The 15,798-nt window shown below is 40.7% G+C and overlaps 1 protein-coding gene across 5 annotated transcripts in view; it reads right to left on the minus strand.

Moving 5' to 3' along the window:
- SV2B (synaptic vesicle glycoprotein 2B) overlaps positions 1 to 15,798 on the minus strand; it is a 106,117-nt gene that overhangs the window by 9,182 nt on the left and 81,137 nt on the right. For all 5 annotated transcript variants that reach the window (XM_039858254.1, XM_039858257.1, XM_039858255.1 and 2 more), the window contains 5 exons: positions 15,050 to 15,139; positions 13,110 to 13,220; positions 12,213 to 12,301; positions 9,592 to 9,756; positions 1,217 to 1,350 (listed from right to left, as the gene is read on the minus strand). In XM_039858254.1, coding sequence (XP_039714188.1) covers positions 1,217 to 1,350; positions 9,592 to 9,756; positions 12,213 to 12,301; positions 13,110 to 13,220; positions 15,050 to 15,139 — 589 coding nt within the window. The remainder of the gene's footprint in view (positions 1 to 1,216; positions 1,351 to 9,591; positions 9,757 to 12,212; positions 12,302 to 13,109; positions 13,221 to 15,049; positions 15,140 to 15,798) is intronic.

Here is a 15,798-nt window from a genome sequence, read left to right on the forward strand (position 1 = left end):
CTCGTGCTGATGACCCTCTTTAACCTCCCTGAACCCCCACATACAAAATTAGAGGAGACCCTTCATTATTTCCATTATTTCCAAGCTCTGACATTTCAGGACTACAAAGTGTTTACAAAAATCCCCACATTAAGAGTATGCAAACAAAGAGGTCATTAAAACTTGAAATAAGAAAAGATAAGCCAGGTTTTAATGACAAATATCAAATGTAGAGAACACATTATTTTTTTAAGTTCAGGCTAAGAGAAAAAAAATTAGGACTATAAGCCCCATCATGGATTATTTAGAGACCGAGGAATACTTGGAGACAAGATATTGAACCTTTGGCAGCTGACATCATGAAGGGAAAATGATGTTCTTACAGAATGATCCCTTGGTGCTGCTGACAGGAAGACAGCACATAATACGAGTAGTTCAGTGGAAAAATCACAGACTTTAGAGTCAAACAATTGGGGAATAAATCTAAGCTCCCTCAACCTGCTAGCTGTGGTCTTGGGCAGGTGGCTTAAGCCTTGGTTTCTTTAGCTGTAAGATGAGGGTAATAGAACGTTTCTCACTTGAGACAATGTGGGTAAAATCCCTGACAGCACTCAGTTAGTTTCCTTTTATCTCAATTCCATTGGGTATGTCATTAACTTATGATGAGAGGAATGAGGGGTGACGAACTAGTGACATTCATTTACTTTTTTTTTTCCTAATCATGGAAATCTGAAATAGTGTGATTATAAAATATTCTAATCATCTCACTTCATGCACAAAGCTTGAAAAGATGAAATTTTCCCTCTTCATGAGTGTTGAATTTTTCAAGATTTAAATGAGGCAAGGTCTTAGAATATGCAAACTATGCATAAAATGCAGCCCTCCTGGAATGCTGGTTTTCTGTTTTGTTTTGTTTTGTTTTAATCTATGTCATACTTTGTTCCTACCAAGAACCCTTAGCATATAGTATCAGTCTCACTGAGATCAAAATCCTCGCCCAAAACTTTTGTTTCCATTTTATATGTGATAAAGCTAAGATGCAGATAAATGTCTTGGTGAAGACCGTGTGACTCATTTGTGCCATATCTGGGGCTGGAACCCCTTTCTCCATCTTAAGGCTCAGCCCTCGTACCTGTGAAAACTTCACTGCTCCGAAAGCTTATGACCGAGCAGTCTGGTTCTCAGTCAAGACTGGTCCACCCTGGTAACAGTCACCCCACCCTATCCCTGTGCTCACCTGTGTTATAAAAGATGGTGGATTCAATGGTGCAGTTTTTGAAATAGGTATCAGTAGATGTAACATCTTCAAAATAGCACTCGTCAAAAAAGGTGTCTTCAAAGAGAACATGTTTAAAGTACATCTTTGTGAACCTGTGGAAAAGACATTTGCCCCTGAGTGACCCATAACAAGGATAAGAAAAGAAGACTGGAGACCAAAACAGAAAACACAGAAAAGCAGAAAAAGGAGAACTGCAAATCAAAAGGTGCTGAAATGCTATTTTCAACCTAGACTCATCCCATTTCTTAGCTGGTGGTTTGTGAATGAGGAGGGACTTCAAGCGTGTGGAAGCTGATGTCCAATCCAGGTACATACAGGGGACTGTGCATCAGCTTGGCTGTTCCCAAATGCAGGTCCATGGACCTTCTGCATCAAAATCATAGAAATGTGGGATAGTGTGAAAGGAAAATATTGCTAGCATCTCACTTTATAAAGAGCTTTAAAAACACACAGCTCCCTCAGCTGGTCTTAGAAGGTTTGGAAGCAATAGATTTGTGAAGGCCCAAGAATTTTCATTTTTAAAATTTTTCCAACAAAAATGTGGATAAATAGGCACTTTCATTCCCACTGTTAGTAGAATATTAACTAGTGAAACCTCTTTGGGGAGCAATTTTGCAGAAGTTTTAGTGCACGATCCCTTTGACCTAGGAACACCTCCTCTAAGAATTTACCTTACGTGTACTTGCTCATGCACTCAGAGAGATACACTTACTGATGCTCACTGCAACATTTCAGAATTGATTTCTAGACAGATGATAGGTAGACATGTAAAGGGATACCATACAATGGAATACCACGTGGCCATTATAGTTATTATGTAGGCTTATATTTCTTAATATGGTACAATCTTCAAGATACATTTTAACCAAAACAAATCAAATGCAATATAGTGTTTGCACCATGTGACTATTCTTGTAAGAAAAGATATGGTACATATGCCTCCAAATGCAAAGAATATATCTGGAGAATTAAACAAGAAACTGGTAGATGTGGTTGGCCCTGGACGGGTGCAGTGGGGGTTAGGAATGAGATAAACTTAATTTTTCCTTTGTACCAAGTGTATATATCACTTTTCACTTAAATATAAAACAATTACTAAGGGAGGAAAGCACCTAGGTGATTATAATCTTTGGGAGCTGCTGCACTACTCCAAGTTCTGCATAAACTGAATAGGAAAGAACAATATTACATTTAAAAACATATACTGGCATACATTAACATCCTCCTCCATTGGTTATATTTACCAAGCTTGGTCAAACTTTTAAGCTAGAAACCTTTGGGTATATTTTCATTTGCGAAGAATTACAACCATTCATTCAACCCACGAATGATCATTTCTCCATGCATTTATTTATATATTCAGTCTTTAGCAAACGTTTACTGAGCATGGTAATAGGTGCCATGAGTACACAGGGGAAAGACATGGTCCCTGCCCTCAAGTATAATTGGAAGAAAAAAAAAAACAGACAACTACAATGCGGTGGGAATCACAGTGACAGAGGTGGCAGAGGGAGCTGAGGGTCACTGTTTCTCTTTAAGAACACCAGATAATTTGGCATATGACCACATATGATGGCCAGTGCCTCTTATTCTTCATGCTATATTGTAGTCTGCCCAGAATCCTGACCAAGAGCCACATATCATAGCTTCTGTAAAAAGACCTGCAACTCAATGACAAGAAGGCCTGGGCAAGTGCTTCTCAAAGAGACCACTTGCATCAGAATAAAATGGGAGGCCATTATGAAGGATTCGCTTTCCTACCCGAACCTCTTGAACGATAATCCCTAGAGTCTGACACCAGTTCATTATACTTTTAAAAAATGTGAGGGTCATTGATCTAGAAAAAAAATGATTTTGAATAATTTTTTTTAGGATCGAATTTACTGCAGACTTTTAACAGGGCCTTCAAAAAGTTATCACTGAGTTCTTCAGATTCCCATGGAGAAACTAATTAGGAAGCCTTTTGTCACAGGAAGATGCCTCTGATTTCAAAATAAATGTAATTTGTATGCCGGATGTGTTTACTCAGGAAAGCTATGTCTAGAGATTGTCTCAGGCCTTTGCCTTTCTTAACAGATCCTTCTCTTTAATCTAGTAATAGGCCGCTGATGTAGCCTTCGGTGATATTTTAATGATCTGCCAAGGGTGAGTGAGAAAGCAAAGCTATAAATCATAATGGGCCTGACGCAGGCAGACCTTAAAAATGTATCTCCAAATGAGTGATAAAAAACCGAAGTTATAAAGGAGGAGATAAAAGGAGAAAGGGCCAAGGCATATTTATGAGTCATTATATAAATCATCTCCTCTGATATCTTATATACTGAACTGATCCAAGAGTCTTCATTCAGGAGAGTTCAATGGCTGGGGGAAAAAAGTCAGCAAAAGTATCATGTGGAACTTTTCCTGTAAGGAAACAGAAGTCACTGGCAATCCAGAGTCTATAGCAGAATTATTATTGCAGACACTATCTTTCATTTACCCTCGGGCCCAATGTTTAGTCCTCCAAACGCTGTAAACTATGCCAAAAGCCACATCCATTCAGTCACCATGTTTTAGATGTGATGGCATCACCCTCAAGAAACTTAATCTAACTAAAAAAATAAGAAAACTGACAATTAAAATTTAGTGATAATTATCAAGATAGAGGTATGCTATAAAATCACATCAAAACAGGCACTTGTGGTCCAGTTGGGAAAAGTAGGAGACAACTTATTCTGAAGGACAAAAATAGAAGAGAATTTCCTTAGCTTTATAAAGGATGCCAACCAAAAACATACAGCAAATGTGATACTGAAAAGTAAGACACCAAAGCTCCCCCACTGAAGTCAGAACACCCATTAGCACTGCTTCCAGCCATCACTGAACTAGTGGTCACAGACAAGGCAATACAATTAGAAGAGAAAAAATATATAAGGATAAGAAAGGAGAAAAAACTGTCATTAATTTTTGTCAATATGTTTGCCTACCTAGAAAAGCCAAGCAAATCTACCAAGAAAGTATCAAAACTCATAAGAGAATTGGGTAAATGTATTGAATAAAAATAATAATAATGTATTTTTTTTAAAAAAAAATGGAAGAGGAAGAGGGAAAGAGGAAAGAAAACCCCACTCACAAAAGCAACCAGAGCAATAAAGTGTCAATAATACGCCTAAGGAAGTACATACGAGATCTTCATAGATCTTTATCTATCATCACCGAAGGATATAAAAGAATGACTAAGTAGAAGGAAATACAGTGTTCAATGTTTGGAAGATCCCATGGTGTAAACATGTCCCAAATGAATCCTGCCATTCTATGTAATTCCAATCAAAATCCCAGCCAGCTGTTTTTAATGGAATTTTAGAACTTGATCCTGAAATTCACTGTAGAAGGAACACAGGGACAAAACTAGCCAAGAAAAAATCCTAATGACTAGGTGAGGAATCTAATACTCCTGGAAACATGACTAAACAATAAAGTTACAGAGATTAAGTCAGTGCAGTTTTGGTAAAGGGAAAGACAAACAAACCCAGAGAACCAAAGAGAGCTTGGAAACACAAAATGAATATAAAGGAAGTTTGACGTATGATAAAATTAGGGATATCATTAGGGAAAAGACAGGCAATTTCATAATGTGGTGGAGATGACTGGCTATTCACATGGCTATCCAATCACATTAGTTCCTTTCCCATATGCAGAGACCACTTCCAGAAAAATTAAGGACCTAAATGCGAAAAGGGAAACTTTAAAACTTAGAGGAAAAAAAAAGTAGCAAATGACTTCAAATATAAAGAATTTCTGAAATAAGAGCCAAAGGCACAGACCTTATAAAGAAAGGTGACAAATTCGGCATTAAAAAAATAATAATAATAAGATACCTGCACAAGAAAGGACTCTATAAGCAAAATCTGAAAAAGCAAGCCACAAACTGTCACAGCCAAGAGGAGCCTAAGAAGACACGACTACTAAAGGTGATGTGATGACCTGGACAGAAAAAGGACACTGGGTAGAAAATAAGGACAATGAATACAGTATGAACTGGAGTTAATAATAATGTATCTATTGGTTCATTAATTGTAACAAATGTACCATAGTAATATAAGATGTTAGTAATAGGAAACGAAATGTGGGGTATATGAAAACTTTCTGCACCATCTTTGTGATTTTTCTGTGAATCTAAAACCATTCACAAGTTTATTTTAAAACAATAAATCACAGATAAAAAATGTTCAAACACATAATTGGCAATTACTTTCTACGCATGATTTTAAAGAACGCATGTGCTAGAGACTATCCAAAATTCCTACGTTGAAACCCTGTGATGGTGTTAGGAGGTGGGGTCTTTGGGAGGGTGGAGCCCTGATGAATAGGATTAGTGCCCTTATGAAAAAGACCACAGAGAGCTTACGCCATTTCTCCATGTGAGGACACAGCAAGAAGTGGTTGGCTAGGAACCAGAAAGCGAGTCCTCATCAGACACCAAATCTACCCATGCCATGATCTCACACTTCCCAGCCTCCAGAACTGGGAGAAATCAATTTTGAGTTGTTGTTTATAAGCCATCCAGTCTATAGTATTTTGTTATAGTAGCCTGAACAGATTAAGACATCATGAAAATTAACATGGAAACGATAATCCAATAAATAAAATAAACAAAGCCCATGACCAGGTACAGAAGTGGAAAACATAACAGCCAATAACCCAGTCCCTCAAACATGCTTACTTCCTCAGACCCAGAAGCCAGAGGCACACTTATACGTTTCTTGCCATTGGCAGCTTCATAGAGCTTTGCTAAACTGAACCAGGCCCACTGCAGCTAAAGAAAATTCTCATTTGTGCCCCACTGCAAGGAGCTTTCCACAATGCGGGTAAGATTTCGGTGTGATGTGCGAAAGGACCATCTCTTTTCCAGCTGTGTGTTTGTTTTCTTTCTCCCTCTGCCCTCCCTGCCCCCTGTTCTACTACATACCTCATTTTAGAGTTTTATCAACCTCTTTTTCATTCTGAGCTATTCACCCCTAACCTTCAATAGGAACTCATGAGAGCTTTTCTCCTACTTTTCACTGGCCAGTTGTCTCGTGTGAAGATTACTCACTGCCATTTGAGGTCCCAACTCTGAGTAGACTGCAACATCAGCTTTCTGCTATCAGGAAAGCTCGGGGTTACGACATTACTTCCCGGGTCATGAGCCCCATCGCACACGGGAATCAGGCACACCTCCCTGCTGTGCAGCACAGAGAGGTTTAAATCAGATCATCCCCTTCCCCCATCCTAACTCTCACGGCAATGAGCTGTGCCAAGCTGAATTTCTTTCCCAAATGGAGAAAGTAATTAAATTAATTAATTAGTTAATACGTGCTCTGGGACAAAAAGCTATCCTGTTTTTAATTAATGATAAGAGAGGCTTGGCCTGATATTTTGGCTCAGAGTTTAAAATATGGACTTTTTCTTTTGCCTTCTTACATTTTCCAAAAACTCAAAGTTCTGAAGCAAGATCATGTAAATGTGCCAGGAAGCTGCCGATGATGCTTGGAGAGAAGGCCAAAACTCATCTGTGTACCTTTGTTCCTTCTTGGGGCCAAAGGGATTGGTCTCACAGCAGGATAAAGTACAGGTTTCGATAGAAGCTCCTTTATTGACAAAATCTCTGGGTAAAGTCTGAAGCCCTTTTTTACACAAAGGCAGTGACAGTCAATAAAGTAAATATTTTTTACCTAAATTTGAAATCTGCAAGGTGTGGATAAATTCAAATCGGGAACTCTGGTACAAATGGAAAACTGCCACCCCATGCCTCCTCTGGCAAAGCCAAAGAACATGAATTTAACTCCAAAGAGACGAGTTTTTTTAAGATGAGGTGTTTTCTAGCTCATGGCCAGGAGATGGCAGCATAAGCCAAGAAAAGAAAACAGGTTCGTTTCTTCCTTAGGTCAATTTCAAAGGTTCCTCATTTTCCAAGGAGAAAAACACCCTTTTCATTCAACAATTTGCTGGGGCGGGGATTAGGGCCTTCAAGGGGCTGCACTTTTCGTATCTATTGGTTAAAAAACATATATATGACAAGTTAAAATGAACTCTATGTGACTTTTGAAGGAATTCACATTTTAATAATCACACAGAAACATGGTAGAACTTCTGTGTACGCAGAACATTTACACCTACTCCCAGACAACTGCCTGCATGCCTATGCATACCCACACCCTTGGCAGCAACTCTACTGTCCCCTGGGGTCCTGGGAGCACAAGACAAGACAGCCGCTTTCATGAAGTCTTGCTTCTTCCTCACTCACACCTAGCAGCTTGCCGAAAGTGTCAGGAGGATAAGAAAGGTTAAAAGAACAGAATGGACCACAAGTTCCCATTTTCTTCGTAGCTAAGTCTTAGAACTCCAAAACCCGCCTATTATAATCAATCATAAGGGCTCTGGCATCGCAATTAACTTTTTTAGTGCAGAAAACCCCATGTGAAACAGGGCCTCTGTGAGGTTGGAGAGTTTCCCAATGAGACGGTGTTTGTAGATGTCAAGGATACAGGATTGGAGTCCGAATGCCTGGGTTGTGAGAGAGATGTTTCTATTTATATTTGCTGTGTGACTTGGGCAAGTCACTTGACCTCTCTAAGCTTTTGTTTCCCACCTGTAAAGCAGAAAGCACATTTCTTGCCTCCTGGAGTTTCTGTGAAGATTAGATGAGAGGCACTTAAGGCGGCACGTGGCACACAGAAGTGCTCAATGATGTTGGCTGCCATCATTATTATTATTGGCCTTATTAATTTACTATCATTGTTATTATGAATGTCACAATAGAGGATCACTGAACACTAAGAACTTTATCAGTGAGGTCTCTTTTGGTGAATTCGTCTCTGCAGGGAATGATGTCATACCATGAATGACATCTAGCCATTATCTATAACGTCTTTTAGTTTTCAACACTTGTAAAATGTTCTAACAAGGCAATGGAAACATTTCTTCCTCAACAATACCAACACACATCTCCTGACTTCTAGTGAAGGGCTCCAAGAGGGAGAAATCCTGGCTCCATCGCCACTAGCTTGGGAGTGGCCACTCCCAACACATAACGGTGGCTCCGAAGTGTCCTTGCAGATGGTGTGTGCATGCCTGGGCACGTGACTGTGTAAATGTTTGTGACCGAGCTTCTGCATTTGAAAAAGTCATCTGAAAATCCAAATTCCATGTCCACTGCTACTTGGTCCTAACCTTGCTCCCCTAAGTTCTCATAGTGGTAGGAGTAATAGTCCCCCTTTCTTTTCACATGTTTTCATCCTGAATGACAGTGGACGTTTGCTAAGGTCTGGCCTGTAAGAGCCACGTGGACTAGACTGCAGAAGGCATCCTGCTTGTACTTCGCCCAGACGTACACTCCTTCCCCACAGTGGCTAACAGTCATGGGCAGGGCCACTTCACTCAGACCCAGAGCGGGGTGCGGGTGGAGGAGGTGGACCATGCCCTGGACGAGAGAGTTCGTGGTGTTAACTCTTGGTAGAGGCGGTAAATACGGGGCAGTTTATATCACTGGCACTTAATTACCTGGGCCATGATATTTTGGTGCCACCTCATAGCCTGACCCGATGAGCTTGCTGAGTACTATTCAAGAAGGGATATAGCAGAGGAATAAATAATGTGGCCTGGGTACACTCAGTCCTATCCTGACCCATTTGGGGCCTTCAGAGTGCAGCCTCAGAGAGGCATTCTTAAAGTCCGGTGGGCTGGACTGTCCATTTCATTTGTCCCAGGAGTAGAAGGAAGAAGAGGAAAACGTATTGAGGAAGCAGCCTCACAAAGATGTGGGCAGGATTTTTCTCACACTCCACTCACTCATTCTTCCCCACAAAGGACAACACCCTTAAGGAAAGCCCATGCTCATCCCCTCTTGGAAGTGACACTGGGTCAAAGAATAACATACGATAGTGTCATGTTAGCCTTGGCCCAAAGAGTTTTCCAGAATCAAAAATAAAAGCTCAACAACCAGGCAGTAGATTGGTGCAGAGACCTCAGCAGTGACAGCTCTGGGCAGTCACCATTAAAGGGTGACAGCTCCCTGCATGTCTCCATCAGAGGTCTCAGGGAAGATGGTTTGATTAACCCTCCTTCATCAAATGACTCCATCCTTGGATGAATCAGCAACAGGAGATGAGGGATGACTGAGAGTCAACACAGTACAGACAGAGCTCCCAGGAGAATAACCGTGTCTCTGGCAGCCACGATAAACTGTGAGGCCACAATAGCCTTGGAGTTCATTCCCCATCACACTGAATTCTATCTTTCCTTGGCTCTTTCCCAAGACCAGTCCCCATGGACTGTCACCTTGATCTGGGGAAAACCCATGGTCTCTCACTTACTTATCATTCACAAGCTTTCCATGTTGGTGAATCTGATTTTCCATCGTGAAGTTGATTGTGGCACCATACACGTGCTCACCGAAAAATACCTTCATTTTGGACTTGTATTCTTCATCTTGATAATACCGGATCATATCAGGAAACCAAACTGTCAGGCCATAGTAACTGGAACAGAGAAGACAGAGCAGCTTTATTCTTTCATGATCAGAGTCTGCTTTCCGAATTTGATGTAGATAAAGCTCATTTAAAATGTATTAACGTCATTCATTATGGGAAAAGATAATCATATAACTCATCATATTAACAGATCTAAGGAAGAAAACTATGATCATCTTCACAGATAACAAAAGGATATCTGATGTAAAAACAACATTCATTCCTGATAAAAAAAAAACATCAAAAGATTGGGAATTGATGGACACTTCCTTACCATGTAAGAAAATATATCTCTTAGCCCAAAAGGCAGAATCTTATTTAATGGGAAAACACTAAAGACATTTCTGCTACATCAGAAACAAGACCAGGAGATCCATTATCAGCACTACTATTGAACATTATATTGTAAGTCTTAGCCAATTCAGACGAGAGAAAGAACTTAGAAATATAAAACTGCAAAGCAAGAGGTAAAACTATCTCTATTTGTAGAAGACATAATTTTATGCCTGGAAAATTCAAGATAATCAACTCAAAAAAAAGTCACTATATGTATACATATATACAGAGAGAGAGAGAGAGAGAGAGAGAGATGCTCAATCCCATTCATAATAAGAAAAAATTCAAATTAAAACTATACCACGTTACCATTCTCGCCTACCAGATTGTCAAAACCCAGAAGTTTGCCAAAATATTCTGTTGCTGAGGCTGTAAGTAAACAGATACTCGTACATTTCTGGGAAAGGGGATGAAACTGTCAACACCCTGTAGAAGAAACTGATCAGTGTCTAAGAAAATTACTGATGGATTTACCCCCTTTGACTCCATAATCCCAATCCTAGGAATTTATTCCAAGATTAATCCCAATCCTAGGAATTTAGTCCACTGATAAACTTGCCCAATATAAAGTAGCCTACAAACATGGTTACTCATTGTGGCACTCTTTGCAAGAGCAAAAGGCTGAAAACTCCCCAGAAGTCTTGCAATAAATCCCTGGTTGATCAGAGTAAGGTACTTGTCTGTGGAGTGAAATGCACATGCGCTATGCTGCTGTAAAGAAGAATGAGGAAAACCTCAATTTACTGGCATGAGGGGTCTGCAGAATATATTCTTGAGTACTTTTCACACTCAACAATGCAACAATACGTTCTTCTGAATAAGACAATGAAGAAATATAAGTATATATTTGCTTAAATTTGCAAAAGGAAACACTGAAATGAGAAATAGGAAAATGAAAAATAATTACATATAGGAGTAAGAAGGAATTGGGTAGGGAGGGAAGGGACGGATGTCAGATTTCTCTGTTGTTTCAACATTTGAAATGTATTACCTACATAGCAAAATAGAATCAGACATAAGTAACTATAAGTAAAACATATTTTAAAACTACTGATTATTCGAATCCTGGTATCTATCATCTTTGGCTTCTGAAATGTTACCTTCTAGCTTAGATAAACCAGATGGACTGGTTTCTTCACTACTTTTACGTGTTTGGGTCTCCATGAATAGGTATCAGAAGAAATTAGACATGTCCCTCCCATAATCAAAGAGGTCGTTAGGAAGAATTTAATTTCCTGGGTCAAGGGAGCGTGTCTTTGGCCATGAACAAAGCACTATCATAGATGGAAGTTTAAAATCTTGCTGAAAGTTCCTAGTTGATCACAACAATTAACCACTTAGGTGCCAGAAACTATTGCAAGCACTTTACATGTACAGTTACACAGCCTCGAAATGCTTACGTGGACCGCTAAACTTGCACAGAAAAGAGAGTCATGTTTTTGGAGGTGAATGAGATGACTGGGGTGAGAGCCTGCGGTTTGAGAGAGGAGCCAGCTAATCACCAGATTACATTAAAATTTCCTTATTATAGGGCACATCACTGCAGAGCCTCCTGCTTTATCTATTTAACATTCACAGTGACACTGATGACTGCCTACTAACACTCACTCCTCGCTTCTTTCTTGGAACAGAAACTTAATTTTGTATCAACCCTCAGGAAAGCCAAAGATATTGTCAGTTCAGAGGCAAATCCTGATAAGTCTAGAATCTGCGAAATTGCAGCCCTTTTGCCAGTGATTAGTTTAGCCTTAGGTGTGTGACGCTCATCTCCTGAGAAGGGTTTCCTCACTGTTAAAAAGGGAGGCTTGGAGACAGGCAGCCTCCTTCTCCTGCGGACAGGATGCCAAGAGCAGCACAGGCATATTGCAGTCATGATGGGAACTAGCCAGAGGCTGAGACCCCTCCTTCCTGCAGCCTGCCCCCCTGCGGAATTCTTGTCACAAGGATAAGAAATGCCCTCATTATAGAAGCCACTAGAGTGGCTTGCCTGTTACTTGCAGCTGAAAGCATCCAATCTGATACAGACTCTACGCGTTAGAACTGAGTGTAATCCTCAATTTACAGATGAGGCACCCAAGGCACGACACAATCAGAGACATTAGTGAACTTGCAGGTAAGGCGCACCGTACCTTAAGGCCATGCTGAACCAGACCACGGCCAGAATCAGTGTGTTCATCCGGTAGGGCCCCAGCACACAGTACAGCGCATTATCCCAGACCTGTAGTGCACACCAGAGAACGGCTGTTAAGGTGGGAACTCGTGACTCACAGAGCCTGTTTCTAAGGTTTCCCAATGAATTGCCTAGGAAGCCGGTATCTCCCCGAAGTGGCAAGTCTATGCAAATTACAAGGGAAGCCTCTTCTCTCCTTATTGGCTGGCTTCACCCTCCAACAGTCCCTAGCATCTCCCTTGGGAACACAATCTCCCCATGCACACGATCAAAAGCACATGGAGTGGGGCTTTCAAGGCGCTGAATAACCTTACTGGGTTCTGCTCCCTGCCTGCGGGAATGGTTCCTATTCCAAACGTTAACAACCACACACCAACGTCACCCAGTCTCGGCAGACTCTGGCCGGCTGCCTCGATGCTCAAAAGCTGACAGGCCCGTGGAAGCCACTTCTCTGGAGAAATGGCCTTGCCCTTCATGAAGACTTTCTCAGAAATCACTAACAAACCTCAAGGGGTCATTTATTTCACTCGTTTCTTCCTATGGATTATTTAAAGAGAAGACGCTAGAGAGAAAGATGTTTACTCAGACCAGACATTTTTTCCTACATTCAAAGTCTCTACCTGGGGAAAGAAGAGCAAAGATAAGAAACTAAACTTTCGAGAGTTTGTGGCTGAAGAGCTCCGAGTGAGTGAGAGGTGGGCATGAGCAAGGGCCCACACATCCCTATGCAGGGCTGCTTCCTCCCCATCACACTGCCTTGGGTTGATGTTAGTGTTCAGGGTCTCTAGTTTTCTCCCACTGAGGTTACAGATTTCTGTAGAGCTCCTGCTCATCCACCACCTGTCCCCAATCATACCTGCTTGAAAGTGGTCTTGAATCTGACCAGCCAGCGCTGGTACCAGGTGCCTGTTGAACTTTGGATCTCAATGAATTCATCCATTTGCTTGGGAGTTTTGATGTTGGAAACCTGGAAAGCAAAGATGGGCTAAGGAATCTTAACCCTACTTTTATCACACTTTTCAATTTATAGTTTAATGTAACTGACTTTATTGACTTATTGAGGGCTAGAGGAGACTGGTGGTCCTCTAGTTTAGTGATTCTTAACCAAACATATATATAGCATCTCTTAGCAATCTTTATCCCACTGCAGACAAAATGAGACTTTTCACTCGATCATGCCTTTGAGAAACTAGTGGGTCATAAGACACTGAATTCTCATTTATATCTGATTTGCCCACAGTAGAGCTGATTCTACCTTAAAATTCAAAAGTTTATCCCTAATGAGTATTAACCTCACAGAAATCTAGAGCCCATGCAGGCAACAGTGTGTGTGTGTGTGTGTGCACATTCGTGTGGTGGGGAAAGGGGATTTTGCTACATAATACATTTTAAAAACACAATAGAATAAGAAAAAGTATGTACTCCTTCTGTACAGTAAAAGAAATCATCAGCGAAAATGAAAAGGCAACCTACTGAGTGGGAAAAGTACTTGCAAACCATATATCCAATAAGGGGTTAATATCCAAAATATATAAAGAACTCATACAAGCAAACAAAAAAACAATTGGATTAAAATGGGCAGAGGATCTAAATAGACTTTTTCCCAAAGAAGACATAGAGATGGCCAATTCGTGTATTAAAAGAGGCTCAACATCATTAATCATCAGGAAAATGCAAACAGAAAGCACAACGAGATATTGCCTCCCACCTGTCAGAATGGCCATCATCAAAAAGACAATGAACAACAAGTGTTGGCGAGGATGTGGAGAAAAGGGCGCCCTTGTGCATTGTTGGTGGGAATGTAAATCGGTGCAGCCACTATGGAAAACAGGACGAAGGTTCCTCAAAAAGTTAAAAATAAAACTACCATATGATCCAGCAATTCTATTCTGGGTATTTATCCAAAGAAAACAAAAACACTAATTCGAAAAGCTATATTCACCCCCATGTAGGCGGGAGCTAATCCAGGAAGGCTTCCTGGAGGAAATGGATTTGCAATTGGCCTGAAAGGAAGTTAAGCAAACGGGTGAACTAAGATGGCTGCAATGGCCATTCCTCGGGCTTAGTGACAGAGCTTGGTGGGGAGGAGCACAGACCCAGGTTACTCACTAGAGATCTTCGTGGAAATTACCATTTACTACTTTTGTTTTAACTTTGTAAACTAGCAAGAAACAAAATTCAGGCTACCAGCCACTGCTGGTGAGAGCATAGAGAAATGCTTGTGGTCTTGTAGACTGCTACAACCCGACTGAAATGTAATTTGGCAATGTATCTCAAGAGCTATAAAAATATTCATGTTCTTGGAACCAGTCATTTTATATCTGGGTGCCAACTTTTGGAAAAGAAACTCAGAAGATGAAGAAAGGGGAAGGAATGATGTGTGTGAGAAGGTTCATCGCAGCGGTATTTACAAGAACAAGGTAATAAAACAGACAAAATCAATCTCTAATATTAATGTTCATTAAAAAGATGGCTATGAATATTGTGAGACAACATGTAGAATGCTTATGAGAACTCTTAAGTAACACGTATGTGTAAATACATGTAATTATGTTTACCCCAATATGACTACAGCTAGTTTTTTCTTTTAGCATTTAATAATTATTGGTATTGAGAAGGATATCCATTGAAATGAAAAGAATAAATTATGACACAGTGATAAGAATGTCAAGGGTGTAATTCTTCTTTTGACAAATTTTCTGTGATGTGCTTATGTAATAAAATTATTTTTTTAGCAAACCCAACCAGTAAAGAGGAGAGGCCCCCTCTTGTGGGCACAGGCGACCACACACTCACCGTAAACACCTTCTCCGGGGTTCCCTTAGCTCTCATGTTGGTGTCATGGACTTGCTTGAGAATCATCCAAGCTTCATCATGTTTGCCCATCTGGTAAAACCAAGGAAAGAGACATAAAAAAAATCTCTCGCTGATTAGTGCTGATGCTTGAGTCTGAGGCGACGGGACATGGACTTGTCACCACATAGGACTTGTGAAAGACGAGGCCAAGTTTCTGTCCCCAGCCCATCATGGAAGGTTATTAAGAATAATAAAGTCGTCCCTTCAATGCTCAATATTAATACTGTTACACACCAGGAGCAACTACTCATAGTTGTGAGGCTGAATGGCCCGCAGGGCCGGAGTCCTTTCCTCACTGACAGGATAAAGCAAAAGACACGACATATTAGGAGTCAAACTGTGTCCCCCCAAAAGACATGCTGAGGTCCTAAACCCCAGTACTTCAGAATGTGACCTCATTTGGAAAGAGGGTTGCTGCTGATGTAATTAGTTAAGATGAGGTCATAGTGTGAGCCTCTAATTCGATATGACTGTCTCCTTACAGGAAGACACAGAGACACATAGGGAGATCACTGTGAAATGACAAAGGCAGGGACTAAAGTGATACAGCTGTGGGCCAAGGAAAAGAGGAAAGGAAGGATTTTCCTAAGGGCTTCAGAGGGAGCATGGCCCTGGTGACACCTTGACTTTGGACTTTCAGCCTCCAGAATGGTGAGATGATAAGTGTCTGTTATTCTGAGCCATTCAGT

Source organism: Pteropus medius, unplaced genomic scaffold (genome assembly GCF_902729225.1).
Source record: "Pteropus medius unplaced genomic scaffold, Ma_sr-lr_union100, whole genome shotgun sequence".
Lineage (NCBI taxonomy): Eukaryota > Metazoa > Chordata > Mammalia > Chiroptera > Pteropodidae > Pteropus > Pteropus medius.